This window comes from Macaca nemestrina, chromosome 5 (genome assembly GCF_043159975.1).
Source record: "Macaca nemestrina isolate mMacNem1 chromosome 5, mMacNem.hap1, whole genome shotgun sequence".
In the NCBI taxonomy this organism is placed as follows: Eukaryota; Metazoa; Chordata; class Mammalia; order Primates; family Cercopithecidae; genus Macaca; species Macaca nemestrina.
Window position 1 is genome coordinate 145,602,851 of NC_092129.1, and position 15,029 is coordinate 145,617,879.

Genomic DNA, 15,029 nt, shown 5'->3' on the forward strand with positions numbered 1-15,029 from the left:
CTCCTGCATAGCTAGGACTACAAGATGTGTGTCCCAACGCTCAGCGAATTTTTACTTATTTTTTGTAGACTGGGTCTTATCTGGCCACGACTGTAATATCAACACACCGATCTATATTTTTTCTATGCTGCATAATAAATTATACTATTGTTAAAGACTAGGCCGGGCGTGGTGGCTCATGCCTGTAATCCTAGCACTTCGGGAGGCCAAGGCAGGCGGATCATTTGAGGTCAGGAGTTCCAGACCAGCCTGGCCAGCATGGCGAAACCTCGTATCTACTAATAAAAAATTAGCCGGCGTGGGGCGCATGCCTGTAATCCCTTCTCAGGAGACTGAGACAGGAGAATCACTTAAAACCTGGCAGGCAGAGTTTACAATGAGCATAGATTGTGCCACTGCACTCCAACCTAGGCGACAGAGCAAGACTCCGTCTCAAAAAAAAAAGAAAAATAAAGGCTGCCGAGCGCGCGGTGACTCACGCCTGTAATCCTAGCACTTTGGGTGGCTCAGGGAGGTGGTTCACAAGGTCAAGGATTTGAGACCAGCCTGGCCAACATGGTGAAACCGTCTCTACTAAAATACAAAAATTAGCCAGCTGTGGCAGCAGGTGCCTGTAATCCCAGCTACTTGGGAGGCTGAGGCAGAATTGCTTGAAGTGAAAGTTGCAGTGAACTGAGATGGTGCCACTGGCAGTGGTATGCCAACTGGTCCAGCCTGAGTGACAGAGACTCAGTCTCAAAAAAAAAACAAAAACTCAACTTCACACTAAAGGTGAAGGAAACTTGAATCAGGAACCGAGAGTAATATAGGCAATAGTTTTTCAATAAACTTAACATGTTCCAAGGGGACATGCTCAAAATGTTTTACTATCAGTGGGAGAAAACTGATAAAAGCTTCGGTGGTTAGTTTGGTAATAGGTATGTATTTGTTATCTCTAGATCAACCCTGTCCAATAGAACCTTCTGCAATGATATCTTATGTGAGGTGGCCACTAGCCACAAATGGCTATTGAACACTTGAAAATTGTCACCATGTATCCTATTTGCATAGCTTTAAAATTTTAATTTGGAAAAGGTTATTTTATTAGGTCCCCCATGCCAGATATTGCCCAAATATTGACAATACTGGTCCTACCCCTTGACCATACATTCGTTTTGGGAAGGTGACTATCCCAGAAATCCTAATGGTGAAGGAAGGCAGATTTAGGCTGAAAATTCCTTTCTCCTCCTCCAATTCTTTGGCACTTACCAAATGCTCAATAAATGCAGGTTAGCAATGCCTCTGCATAGACGACGATTGGAAGCCATGAGTTAAGACAAAAGGTTTTTATTCAAAAAACGCCAAGTATAAAAAAAAAAAAATAAGATCTCTTTTATTCCCCTGTACAGTATTTCACTCAGATAAAACCAGCAGGCTACCTGCTGCTCAAAACACAGCCCCAGAGAGGATCTGGAAGGCACACCATCCAGAACTGCTTTTCATAATTATGCTATATACACAGTCAGCAATGCCCCTCCCCACCACCCACGGAGCCGGGACCCACCTGGGTAAGCAGGTGAGGGGCCCCACAGAAGTCAGGGAGCTGCAGCACTGTCCCGCCTGAGTCCCGTCACCCCACAAACAGAGCAAGCGTCGCAGCCCTCCCCCAAAAGGTCCCCAAGTCAGAGGAGGAAAGGAGGAAAGAAAACTAGGGCAGCAGCTATGGAAGCTTGGAACAGGAAGGGAACCAAATAAATAAATAAATAAATACATAACATTGACCTCCAGGTTAGAATGCGCATCTTTCAAAACAAGAAACAAAAACAGGTAAAATAACTTAAAGGCAAAATTTCTTAAAAATTAGATCAACTACAATCTTTTTGTATACTACCATGCCAACTGTACACACATTTACAGCTTTTCTGTTGATTTGCATTGTTTGTGCATTTTGTGTGTGTGTGAGGTCTTGGCTTTGAAACAGTTAAGTAAAAACCAAAAAGGAAGACCAGTTCACTCGGAGTTTTACTAAAGGAGGCAGAAAAAAGGGCAGGTGGCTCAGCGTTTGGCCCTGTAGCCTCTTCCATGGCACCTTTCATATGAAGGAGGGGGTGAGGGAGGACGGGAGAGAAAAATAGGGAACCAAACCCAGGCAGATTTTTGGAGAAGCAGCAGGTAAAAGAGGCAAGTTCAAGTATTTCTCCCAGCACAGCCGGAGTCCCCACAGAAGGCACTCAGAAGAGTCGGAAGAGGTGACAGGGACTTAAAATGGTGCTAGTCCTATCCCAACCCAACCTGTTTCCCCCCTACCTGACCCATCGCGGCATTCAGCAGAACTCGTGATAAGGAAACAGCTCCATGGTAGGGTTCTGACCCACCCCCACCCCCCACCCCCGGGATATTTCAGAGTCCAGCAATGCTGGACACCTATGAGAAGGAGAGAGTATCTATGGGAGGAGTTGAGGCCTAGGACCCCTGGAGAGTCTCTCTTCCCCACTGTTGAGAGGCAGCCTCCAGGGGTCTGGGGTCTGGAATGAGTTGTAAATGTTGTTCCTGTATCAAGCACTGTCCTGCTTGGCGAGAAGTGTCACTGGTACTCGGGAAGCTGGAGACAGAAGCTTCCCCTCCCTCGGGCATCTGACAGAGAGGGGAGGACCTGCCAGAAAGGCTGCTATTTGCTGGGCCCTGGTGACAGGCTGTGGAGGTGGATCTCAGCAGTTTCTTGGGGCAGGAGAACATCTTGCATCCATGGATGGTTCTGGATTTCTTCGAAGGTTGGCCTATCTGATGGTCTCAGGGCCAAGCACCATCTAATGAGATGCTGACACTCTGCAAGAAAGGAGGATAGACAGAGGTTATGAATGACTCAACTTGTTTTTACGCTGCAAAGGTCTTCCCCATTTGCTTCTCAGAGGCCCACAAGTCTGGGGTCCCAGGGAGGCCAAGCACTTTCTAGAACACTGTGCTGGGTACCCTTCAATGGGAAGGTATTGACTAATATCTGGGTCCTTCAGTCTGCTTTCAGCTAAAGACAGACTCTTAAACCTGTGGTTTTCAAACTTCAATAGTGGGGGCCTTTCCCACAACACCCACTCACCAGAAATAGGAAGGATGATGACAATAGATTTTGATGAGACACCACTGAGCATGATGAGATGATTCAACTCACCTACCAACTTACAAACATGAACACCACCCACACTGAGGTCACTGGTACCGAAATATTTGGAGGTGCTGACTTAAAGATGCTAAAAGAGCTTTTAACTTTTTACTCCTTGGCAAAACAGCCAGGAGTTATCAGGTTTCTGCTGGTACCTTTAACAAACTTTCTGGGGAAGCCAGATTGTCTTTTCTTCTTAATAGGCTCACACATGCTCTTCCTCTGACCTCTTAAGGAAAGCTCAAGTGCAAACCACGTGATTTCTGAGGCCAGCTTTCAAATGCAAATCACTCACCTACAATTCTAAGCCAAGGGTCAGGGCATCTACTGGAGAGTGAAGTTCTCCAGAATTTCAGACTGTCACATGAAGACTAATAGCCCCATGGAGACCAATAACCCCATGGCCAGGGGCTTCCATCAGTTACCTGAAGAGACCCTCTGCCTGAAGAAAACTTGGCCCCTGATGATCTCTTCGTCATGCTCGAAAGGAATATCTCCACACACCATATCATACAACAGGATCCCCAGGGACCAAACTGCCGCCGACCTGCCATGGTAGCGATGGTAGCGGATCCACTCTGGAGGGCTATACACTCGGGTCCCTGTGAGCCAAGGGAATAGAAAACACACTTTTAGCAAAAACAAGTACAAAGCAACCAGATAATATATATGACTCTTTTTTAAAAAAAAACCCTTCTCTCAGGAGCTGAGTGAAGTCCATTTTTCTCCCTGGGCTAAGGAGAGTAGAGGCGCAGCTTATGGCATCTCTCCAACCCAAAGCATTACCTACCTCTCTGCTAGCCCAAACCATAAACAAATTCTTTACAAACTGCTCCAAGAAACAAACACAGCTGGCCGCAGACCCAAAACCTGAGGCTCTGTGAGGCAGGGATGCATGTCTGCACAACCAAGAAAGGTATCCCATAGACTATCCATCCTTACACTGCATTCACCACAGCCCAGGTGAGATTCTCATGGCCCACAGGATCCAAGCAAGGATGCTTGCACAACATCCTAAGTCAAGGATGCCCTTTGGGAGGCCTTCCTCCCCACCCGATGCACGCAGGAGCAGACACCCACACCCTTTCCTCCCTAGACTGGAAAGGTAGACAGAGCTGCAGGGTTGGTTTCAGACCACGTGATTCCTGTTTACAAACTTTGGATAGTAAAAGAAATAGGAGGGGCCATGCCGCTGGTGCTCACCAGGGGGCAGCAAAGACTTGAAGGAAAAAACATGGGAGGACCCGGCCAGCCATTAACTGTTAAATACAAAAAATGCAGCCCAACCCAGCGTCCTCCAAGGGCAAATAAACATAAACCACAAGCCCGAGTCACAAGTTTTGAAAGGCTGTCGTTTGTTAGGTTAAGCCGCTCAAATGATGACCCACCCTCCGCAGCTTTGATCTCAGGCTTTCCATTCCTTCTTTTCAGAAAGAACCCGCTCCAAGCCCCTCCCTAGGATAGGTTTTCATCCTCTCTGCGGAGACACCCAACTAATTTTCAAACCAACGACAGATCTTATTTCACAACATTCATTCCTGACTCTCACCCCATAACACTAAAAAAAAAAAAAAAAAAAAAGGCCACCAGTAATAATAGTTCCTATTCCTTAACCTTCCCTAGACCAGAAAGGAGGAAAGAACTGCAGCTCTAAAACTACCATACAGAAAACTAACTCCCTTATAAAACAAAACAAAAATTACAAAACCCGCATCAATTTCCACCTCTTCCCCCGCCCCCATCCTTTTACTGGCGGGGAAACTGGGTCAGACTTTAGAAAAATCTGGGCTACCGCCGGTTGCCCACAACCTCTTATTCATCGGGAAAGCTTGGAACTCACTGAATTCCACTTGAAGAATAAAATCATGCCAGAAACATTACAGGTTCAGCTGGCTGAAAATCCCCGGCTTTACTACGCTGGGAGGCTCTCCTGCGTCCCTCCCCGGCTAGCATCGAGCCAGGCGGCCCAATGACCTTTACAAAAGGCTGGCGCGGGAGACTGGCCGAGGCCTCGGGGCTGGGCCGGGCCGAGTCACCTGGGCAGCTCCCTCCCGGGCCTGGCTCACCATCGAAATCCGTGTAGACGGTGTCCTTGAGCAGCGCCCCCGACCCGAAGTCGATGAGCTTGAGCTCGCCGCGATTGAGGTCGATGAGGATGTTTTCGTCCTTGATGTCGCGGTGGAGCACCCCGCAGTTGTGGCAGTGTCGCACGGCCTCCAGCACCTGCCAGAAGAAGCTGCGGGCCAGCTCCTCTTGCAGGGCCCCCCTTTCCGTGATGAAGTCGAAGAGATCTTGCACCGGCTCGGGTCTCTCCAGGATCAGGACGAAACTGTCGGGCCTCTCGAACCAGTCCAGGAGCCTAATGACGCCGGAGAAGCCCGAGCTCACCTTCTTCAGCAGGACCACTTCCATGGGCACTCGGGTGCCATTGGGCTGCAGGGGCGAGGGGGCCGCGTTACGGCGGGAGTCGGGGTCGCCCCTCACCCCACCCACTCATTCTGGGGGTCGCTCCTGCAGGGCACTCACCAGCTCTCCCCAGTCGGAAATCCGGTCCTTCTCCACGTGTTTGATGGCCACCTGGAAGCCCCAGAGTCTCCGTCAGGTCCCCTCGCCTGGGCTAATGCACGCCCGTGCGCCCCCCGCCCGGCGCGCCCTCCCCACCGCGGGGCGCCCACTCACCGGCAAGTTGTCGGAGACGCGGATGCCTGAGTAGACCGAGCCGAAGCCGCCGCTGCCCAATAGCGGGCCCACCTGGTACTGCGACTCCAGGGGCTCCTTCTCCTTGCCTAGGAAAGGGGGAGAGGCACGGGGACTCAGTGCCGGCCCGGGAGCCGCCAGCTCCCCACCCAGCAGATCCCGCCGCCGCCCCACATCCCCGGGCCGGAGGCGGGAGGGTGCTCTCACCGGGCGCCAGCTTGGTGGCGTGCAGGTCGTTGCAGGGCGCGGCGCGCAGGTGGGCAAGCGAGTTGATTTTGGACAAGAGCATCCCAACCTCCAGGATGTCGGCGCAGGGACGGTGCCCCGAGGAGCTGCAGCAGGAGCCGGAGCCGGGGCTGTGCCGATGGCTATGCCTGGGGCTGTGGCTGTGGCTGCGGGTGGCGTTGCGGCTGTGGCTGCGGCTGGCGCGGAAGGCCGAGGGCGAGTCGGAGGACAACTGAGGGCGCTGCCGGGACTGGCGGCGGGAGGGCGCGCCAGCGGGGTCGGGCAGCGCTGAGAGCGGCGGGGTGAGTGGCTCGTGGGGCTCGTGCGGCAGCGCCGCGGGGCAGGAAGCTCGTGGCTGCTGCTGCTGCTGCTGCTGCTGCGGGTCCCGCCGCCGCCGCCGCCGCCGCTGCCACAGACTCCTCTCGGGCCTCCTCCGCCACCGCGGCCGCTGCAGCAGACGCCCGGCTCGCCCCGCAGCCAGGAGTAAAGGGGAGGAGCGCGCCGGCGGGGAGGGCGCGCGGGGAGGGCGCGGCGGGCGGGGACGGGGCGGGGCCTCTCCGGGAGGCCAAGGCGGGGAGCAGGGCTGCCGGGCAGGCAGAGGGAGGAGAGGGGGTGGGGAAGCGGCGGGACGGGGCGACTCCCCTCGGCCCCCGCCCCGCGCGCTCCGTGGCCGCGCCCCGGCCCCGCCCCCGCCGGCGCGTCTCCACCAACCAGAGGCCGACTGATCTGCATAACTCGGCGCGACCCGCCCCCGCCCCGCCCCCGCCCCGCCCCGCTCTCGCGGTCAGAATGGTCTCTACGCCGCCACGACGTGGCGGGAAGGAAAAGGCGCCAAAATGGAGGGGGAGGGGCGCGGGGCGTGAGGGGAGGCGGGAGCTGGGTGTAGGGCCGCGAGGGAGGAAGGATGGGGAGGGGCGTATCGATTCAAACCCAAACAATAACAAAGCCATCAAAGGCCGCCCGAGGCCGGCTCTGCGGCTCTCTGTTTCGCGGAGGTTTTTGGGTCAAGGGCTCGAGCCGAAGCATAACAAGTTGCGCGGAGACGACGGGCGTTGGTGTGTCAGGCGGGGAGGCTGGCGCGCCGGGTGTGGGACTGTGTGTGGGGATGCCGACGAGGGTGGTCTTTCTGTGTGACTCAGACCCGAGACCTCCAAGTCGGCTGGGGCGGGCTGACGTCGCGCTGTAGGCTGGGGGCGGATTCTGGGGGTTTGTGTGTTGGGGGGCGCGTCGGGGGCGAAGGATCCGCAGGACATGAGTCACGGAGGGAGTGGAGGAGTCAGGCCTGGAACAGAACTGGAGGCGGGAGCCCCGCTCCTGCGGGAAAGGGATGCAGCCCTCGGTCGCTCCGGCCGGCTAAAAGCTCAGCCGCAGGATTCCCATTTTAGAAATGCAAAAAGGCACCAGCGAATCCTGATTCCTGGGAAGGGATGTGTGTCAAAGGGCCGGGTAAAGAGGAAATCACGAAGCAAATGTTGGTGTTGTGATGCCAGATGCTGCCTCAGCCCCTTCTGTGAGGGCGGAAAATTCCTCATCTAAAACGAGGGTGGGAGAGTGCGCTTGACTTCACCAGTTTTCACGTTGTAGTCACCTTTTCATCAGCCTGTTATTACCGGGAAGGCAATACCAGCAATTATTGGCCAACCCGAAGTCTTGTCTCAAAGGAAACCCCCCACCCTCTGCCTCCCTTGGAAATAACCCGGAACACTGACCAACTCCACTTGCATCCTTTGTCCTTTTAAACTTCATGTAGAGTTGATAACGACGTGTGAAATGAGTAAATTAAAATACTATATAATCCATAAATTGAATTGTCAGTGGCCTAAGTAATTGAAAGCTAACTACATTATATTTTAATTTTTTCAAGTGCCTGCCTGCCATTTAAAGGAAAAATTAGGATCCCTATAGCTCGTCGTTAGTGAATTTAAATGTTTTCTTTAAGAGTTTTCTACAGTGCTTGCTTTATAAAAGTGCCCAGATCCTCCACAACTTTTATGAATTTATCCTACGAAATATTACATATTTTCCTTTTGTTTGTGTACTGTGACCGAACTCATTCATTTTTTATGACTAGGAGAAAACCCAAGGGAACCAGAATTACTCCCTTTTTGCAGATAGGAAAATGAAACATAAGTAGGATGGCACAGGGTCATACAGCAGCTAAGAGAGGAGATGAAATGACCCAAATTCAACTCCTGAGTATTCAAAGCTTTCTGCTTTTCAGGGTCTAAAACTGTCCTTGGCACTGAACAAGACATCACTAAATGTATGTGATTCCCACTTCCATCCCTACTACCCTCCCTTTCCTTTCTCAAACCCTCAGATGTAGTCAGACAGAACTATTCCCACTTGTTCCCACTCACCTAGCACTTGACAGACCCTTTGCCTTTGCAGAAGCAATAAACCTGTCCTGGGAGTGCCCTCTCTACGTCTCCACTTTTATTCAAAGCCTTTCCACCCTTTAGGAAACAATTGTAGTTCTACCACAGATTGATGAACAAACTCAGAGCATTGGTTCACTGCCTACTAATCTGACAATCGGGATTTTTTTTTTTAAATCCTTTTTGTTAATTTACTTTTCCATTATACTTTGTCTTCCTATTCCTTGAATGCATACTCTTTTTTTTTTTTTTTTTTTGAGAGGGAGTCTTGCCCTGTTGCCCAGGCTGGAGCGCAATGGTGTGATCTCGGCTCACTGCAACCTCCACCTCCCGGGTTCAAACGATTGATTCTCCTGTCTCAGCCTCCCAAGTAGCTGGGATTACAGGTGCCTGCCACCATGCCCAGATAATTCTTGTATTTTTAGTAGAGACGGGATTTTACCATGTTGGCCAGGCTGGTCTCGAACTCCTGACGTCATGATCCGCCTGCCTCGGCCTCCCAAAGTGCTGGGATTACAAGTGTGAGCCACCGTGCCCAGCCTCCTCAAATGCATACTTTATCCAACATTTGTTGATAAAAGAGACTATAATGGATCCCAACAAAAAGACCATAATTAAAGTCAATTTATACTAAATTTAAATGAATTAAGTGGGCTTAGGGAACATAAAGGTTGAGGGCAAGGGCTTTAAACTGAGTTAGCCTGGTTTCAATTCTGGAACCTGGCAGCTACTTGTTATGTGGCATTGGTCAAGTTAACCTTATTAAGCTTTAGACAGAATGGAGATAATAACAGCACCTACCTCATAGGGTTGTTGTAAGGAGCAAATAAAACTCTTGTTTGTAAAGCGTATAACCCAGTACAGAGTAAACTTCCAATAAATATTAGCAATGATAATGGCAATAATGTTGGTCGTGGTTATGATGATGATGTTTTTCCAAATGGTCTTATGCCTTGAAGGTATCAAAGGTAAAATACTGGATTAATAGTTGGATTTTTAACCATTTGGGGAGAGATGTGATTTAAAATAGTTGTTTCTAGTAGGTCTTTTAGGCCTTTTAGAAAAAAAAAATCAAGTTCAACCTTTTTCACTTTTTCTAGGTCTTTGAAGGACTAAATATTTAATTAGTTAGAGCTAAAGTGATTAACATTTAATCTATGTACTTTATATGGTGGGGGCTTCACAGCTGGAAGTTACAAAACATGGACTTTGCTTGGCATACAGCTTTGCTTTACTTAAAATTGCTTTAAAAGATAATTAATAAACATTCAGATGTGTTGTGGGTCAAAAGTTACTCCTCGAGAGCAGGGAACTTGATGTTTTGATTGATCGAAATATAGTCTTAATAAAATTTAGCACTATTTGTGCTATCTCAAAGAATCTAACAAAGAATCAGAAAAATCACCCTAATAATTAAATGACAAGTGCTTTTGGAAAGATAAAAGGCCATAATCATGCTAACATTTCTCTGGGAAGAGGAGCATTTATTAATATTAATTTGAACAATATCCAAATTAATCCTTAGGTGGTTTTCATCTTCTGCCTGATACGCGTTTAATCAAGTCATTGTCAAAGGAATGACTTCATCCAGGGACTCTATGTTTATGCAAAAAAAAAAAAAAAAAAAAAAAAGCAATGACTTCAGCAATTTCTCTAGTCACGGCATTTTTTTAAAAAACAGGTTTAGAAGAAAGTTTGAAAGGGATATCTGTACACAGTTTTTTAAAGTGTCTGTAAGTCTAGTCAATGCATTTATATAACTAGGATTGTATAACTAAGACTCTATATGCTATTTATAATTAATCAGGTAGAGACATATTGAGTTTATATCACTCATTTATCTCCTAAAAAAAAAGTACTTAGTTTTTTATTCATTTTATTTAGTTTATTTGTTTTTGAGACAGAGTCCCACTCTGTCACCCAGGCTGGAGTGCAGTGGTGTGATCTCAGGTCACTGCAGCCTACCACTCCCGGGTTCACGCCATTCTCCTGCCTCAGCCTCCCGAGTAGCTGGGATTACAGGTGCCCGCCACCACCCCCGACTAATTTTTGTATTTTTAGTAGACACGGGGTTTCATCAGGTTGGCCAGGCTGGTCTCAAACTCCTGACCTCAAGTGATCCGCCCGCCTCAGCCTCTGAAAGTGCTGGGATTACAGGCATGAGCCACTGTGCCCAGCCAGACAGGAAACATTCTAAATTTAAAAAGACTAAACTAAGCCCACCAGGCATGGTGGCTCACGACTGTAATCCCAGCACTTTGTGAGGCCAAGGCAGGAGGATTGCTTGAGCTCAGGAGAGCAGCCTGGGCAGCATAGGGAAACCCTGTCTTTACAAAACAAAACAAAAACTGACTCTTTCTTTTTTTGTTTTAATTTTCATTTATTTATTTTTGAGACAAAGTCTGACTCTGGTCGCCCAGGCTTGGCGTGCAGTGGCACGATGTATCACGGCGCACTGCAGCCTAGACCTCCTGCGCTCATGCCATCCTGCTGCCTGAGCCTCCCACCTAGCTGGAATTACAGGGGTGAGCCACCATGCCGGGCTAATTTTCACATTTTTTGTAGAGATGAGGTTTACCATGTTGCCAAGGCTGTTCTCAAACTCCTGTGTTCAGGTGATCCATCAGTCTTGGCCTCCCAAAATGCTGTGTTTGTTGTTGTTTGAGATGGAGTCTTGCTCTACCTACCAGGCAGAAGTGCAGTGGCGCAATCTCGGCTCACTGCAACCTCTGCCTCCCGGGTGCAAGCGATTCTCCCTGCCTCAGCCTCCGGTGTAGCTGGGATTACTGGCGCCTGCCACCACACCCGGCTAATTTTTGTATTTTTAGTAGAGACGGATTTTCACCATGTTGGTGGGGCTGCCCTCAAACTCCTGACCTCAGGTGATCCACCCGCCTAGGCCTCCCAAAGTGCTGAGATTACAGAGATTACAGGCCTGAACCGCCGCGCCCGGCCCAAAGTACTGGTATTACAGGCATAAACCACTAAACCCAGCCGAAAACCTTTTTAAATTGAAATCATTGTGGTAGTGGGAGACACTTAGGATATCCACCATGTCCCAATTTCAGAATGATCAGGGAATCTATGTAATCTATGTAGTCATTAGAACTAGAACTAGTTCTTGTCTTTTTTTTTTTTTTGAGACGGAGTCTAGCTCTATAGCCCAAGCTGGAGTGTGGGGGTGCGATCTCGGCTCACTGCAACCTCCACCTCCGGGTTCAAGCAATTCTCCTGCCTCAGCCTCCCGAGTAGCTGGGACTACAGGCGCCTGCCACCATACCGGGCTAATTTTTTGTATTTTAGTAGAGACGGGGTTTCATCGTGTTAGACAGGATGGTCTCGATCTCCTGACCTCGTGATCCATCCGCCTCGGCCTCCCAAAGTGCTGGGATTACAGGCGTGAGGCACCACGCCCGGGTAGTTCTTGTCCTTGATAAGGATATGATAGTTATTTCCTTTTTTTTTTTTTTTTTTTTTTAAAGACCCCGTCTCGCTCTGTCGCCAGGCTAGAGTGCAGTGGTGTGATCTCCGCTCACTGCAACCTCTGGCCCCTGGGTTCAAGGGATTTTCCTGCCTCAGCCTCCAGAGTAGCTGGGACTACAGGCACGGGCCACCACGCCCAGCTAGTTTTTGTATTTTTAGTAGAGATGGGGTTTCACCATGTTGACCAGGATGGTCTCAATCTCTTGACCTTGTGATCCGCTCGCCTCGGCCTCCTAAAGTGCTGGGATCACAGGCACGAACCTCTGTGCCTGGCCTATTTCAGTTTTATAAATCTATTTTAGCCAGCAAGGTTGGGAAAAGAAAGGGTTATTTTACAATAAAGTATATTTAAATTAATTACCAATTCATTTGTTTTTTGTTTTTTAGAGGAAATAAAAGTAACCTAGATTTATTTTTGGAATTTTGCACATTAAATACTGACAGTTTGAGTAAAAATAATATTTACTGAAGGCATTATGCACAAAGATTTTATAGTTCCTGAGTATTGCTGGATAGATGAATATAAAAAGGAGTAGCTTAGAACATATAAAGGCTACAGGAAGCCTGGAGACTATTATAAAATACCTTATTAGAAGACTAGGAAAATGTATGCCTCAGATCAGAAGGACCAGGCAGACACATGAACAAAAACGCTGCATGTCTAACTAACAAAGAAAAGGGCCATCGTGTCTGTGCGTGCGCGTGTGTGTGTGTGAGAGAGAGAGAATGTCTTCTATCTAGGAGCTGGTGAGGGGATTGTCTACCATCTTTTAAAAGTAAAATAAAATTGCTGATGTAAGACTTTGGAAAAGCCACAAAGTTCATCTAGGTGAAATAAAAAAAAGTGCAAAAAATATTTCATGGAACATCCTTGTAAGCACTACAAAGAAAGTGATGAAAACATTTCTTTACTGTGTATCTAATTTGTCATCTAATAGTATATAGTCTTACTTTTCTGTATTTGTCTCATCTCTACAACTAGATTATAAACATATTGAAAGAAGAAACCATCATCCTTTAATTGAACATAAAGGCTAAGTAATGAAAATCATCGGCGGGAGGGGCAAAAGAGATAGGTACTAAAAGCCAATATTGAGCATCAATGATGTGCTAGGCATTGTTCTATTTATATCCTCATATCAATCCTATGACAGGGGCATTTTTACTATCTTCATTGGTTTACAGATAAATAAACAGGAACAGAGATAAGTAATTTGCCCAAGGCTACACTGTTAAGTGGCAGAGCAATCTCCTACTCACCATGCCATTCTGCTTTTCCAAGGAACACAAAATGAGTTTAAGAGATTTAACAGCAAGGCACAGTGGCTCATGACTGTAATCCCAGCACTTTGGTAGGCTGAGGGTGGGATCACTTGATCCCAGGAGTTCAAGACCAGGTAGGCCGATATGGTGAAACCCCGTCTCTACAAAAAATACAAAAATTACCTGGGTGTGATGGCATATGCCTGTAGTCCCAGCTGTTTGGGAGGCTGAGCTGGGAGGATCTGCTTGAGCCCAAGTAGCAGAGGTTGCTGTGAGCCTTGATCATGCCACTACACTCCCACCTGGGCTATAGAGTCAGACCCTGTCTCTATCATACAAACAAAAAAAGAGATTTAACAAGGTCTTCTGTGATTAAGTTCTGATAGTATCATCCACAAAGTCAAGGTTCAGAGGAGGCTGAAGAGGTCTGGGGAGGCTCCATGGAGGATGTAGATCTTAGGTCTTAATGAGTAAAATATAAATAGGTAGGAAGGAGAGAAAGAACAGGGTGAGTAAAGTCAGGAAGTGAAGCAAAAGATGCTTTGTGTTATGTTTTTTGTATTCCCCAACGCACGTGAAATGAATGAATAAAAGTTTTTTTTCTTTTTTTTTCTTTTTGAGACGGAGTCTCGCTCTGTCACCCAGGCTGGAGTGCAGTGGTGAGATCTTGGCTCACTGCAACCTCTGCCTCATGGGTTCAAGCGATTCTTCTGCCTCAGCCTCCTGTGTAGCTGGGATTGCAGGCATGCACCACCACACCCGGCTAATTTTTGTATTTTTGATAGAGACAGGGTTTTACCATCTTGGCCAGGCTGGTCTTGAACTCCTCACTTTGTGATCCATCCGCCTCAGCCTCCCAAAATGCTGGGATTACAGGCATGAGCCACCGCTCCCAGCCTCAAAAGTTTTTAAAATCAAAATCAAGAAGCCAGAGACAGAACCAGTAGGAGCTCCTGATGTCATATTGCAAAAGGTGAAAGAAAAACATGATAGAGATTTTATTTCAGTCTTTTTTTTTTTTTTTTTTTTTTTTTGAGACAGAGTCTCACTCTGTTGCCCAGGCTGGAGTGCAGTGGTACGATCACAGCTCACCACAACCTCCACCTCACAGGTTCAAGCGATTCTCCTGCCTCGGCCTCCCCAGTAGCTGGGACTACAGGCATGCACCACCATGCCCAGCTACGCTTTGTATTTTTAGTAGAGACAGGGTTTCACTATGTTGGCCAGGCTGGTGTCAAACTCCTGACCTCATGATCTGCCCACCTCAGTCTCCAAAAGTGCTGGGATTACAGGCATCAGCCACTGTGCCCGGCTATTTCAGTCTACTGAAGAAGAAACTAGAAAGATTCTCTATTCAAATAATCCTTTGAGGCTTATAGTTTAGGAATATTTGCTTATATCGTGGTTAATACACAGAGTGTTCCAAGTTCCAAATGATAAAAAAGACATGTAGTAACATTATTGGATGAAATCTACTCAATAATTTGGAGAAACTTACATTTTCAACATATACTTCCTCTTTTCCAACTCTGTTTTACTTCTCTTTTTAGGTGGCATGCTGCTAAAACAAACATGACAGCTCACCACAGCCAGAACTAGAACAACTATACTACAGATACAGAGCTGTTTTTTATGGCCTTCGATGTATTACTTTGTCAGAGATTCTTTGCATGTCTAAATACAATCTTGCTCACTCTGGAGAACTAGGGAGCTGTGCTGTTCCCTTTATAGAAATGGTGTCACTTTTCTCTGGATAGGTTAAGTTTGCTTCTGTGTTCAGTGATGCTACTTTATTAGAGAGACACCCACTCACTAGATGAGAAAGTCAGACTTGGCAGTCATCAGGG

At 48.0% G+C, this 15,029-nt stretch overlaps 1 protein-coding gene across 1 annotated transcript; it reads right to left on the reverse strand.

The window, feature by feature from the left end:
• Window positions 1–1,762: 1,762 nt before the first annotated feature.
• Window positions 1,763–6,659, reverse strand: LOC105474540 (Pim-1 proto-oncogene, serine/threonine kinase). The gene is made up of 6 exons (XM_011729312.2): window positions 6,041–6,659; window positions 5,816–5,922; window positions 5,663–5,713; window positions 5,203–5,569; window positions 3,562–3,738; window positions 1,763–2,805 (listed from the first exon to the last, which is right to left on the reverse strand). The coding sequence occupies exons 1-6, from the start codon at window positions 6,120–6,122 to the stop codon at window positions 2,648–2,650; spliced, it is 942 nt and encodes a 313-aa protein (XP_011727614.1). The 5' UTR covers window positions 6,123–6,659; the 3' UTR covers window positions 1,763–2,647.
• Between the last annotated feature and the right edge of the window lie 8,370 nt (window positions 6,660–15,029).

What these genes read in the sequence shown, in the direction of transcription:
- LOC105474540 (XM_011729312.2), bottom strand. Translation starts at nt 6,122, where the DNA reads ATGCTCTTGTCCAAAATCAACTCGCTTGCCCACCTGCGCGCCGCGCCC. An exon ending in TTTCCGACTGGGGAGAGCTG is followed by an intron (nt 5,570 to 5,662) that starts GTGAGTGCCCTG and finishes TCGCCCCTGCAG; the next exon opens with CCCAATGGCACCCGAGTGCC. An exon ending in CGTCTACACGGATTTCGATG is followed by an intron (nt 3,739 to 5,202) that starts GTGAGCCAGGCC and finishes CTTGGCTCACAG; the next exon opens with GGACCCGAGTGTATAGCCCT.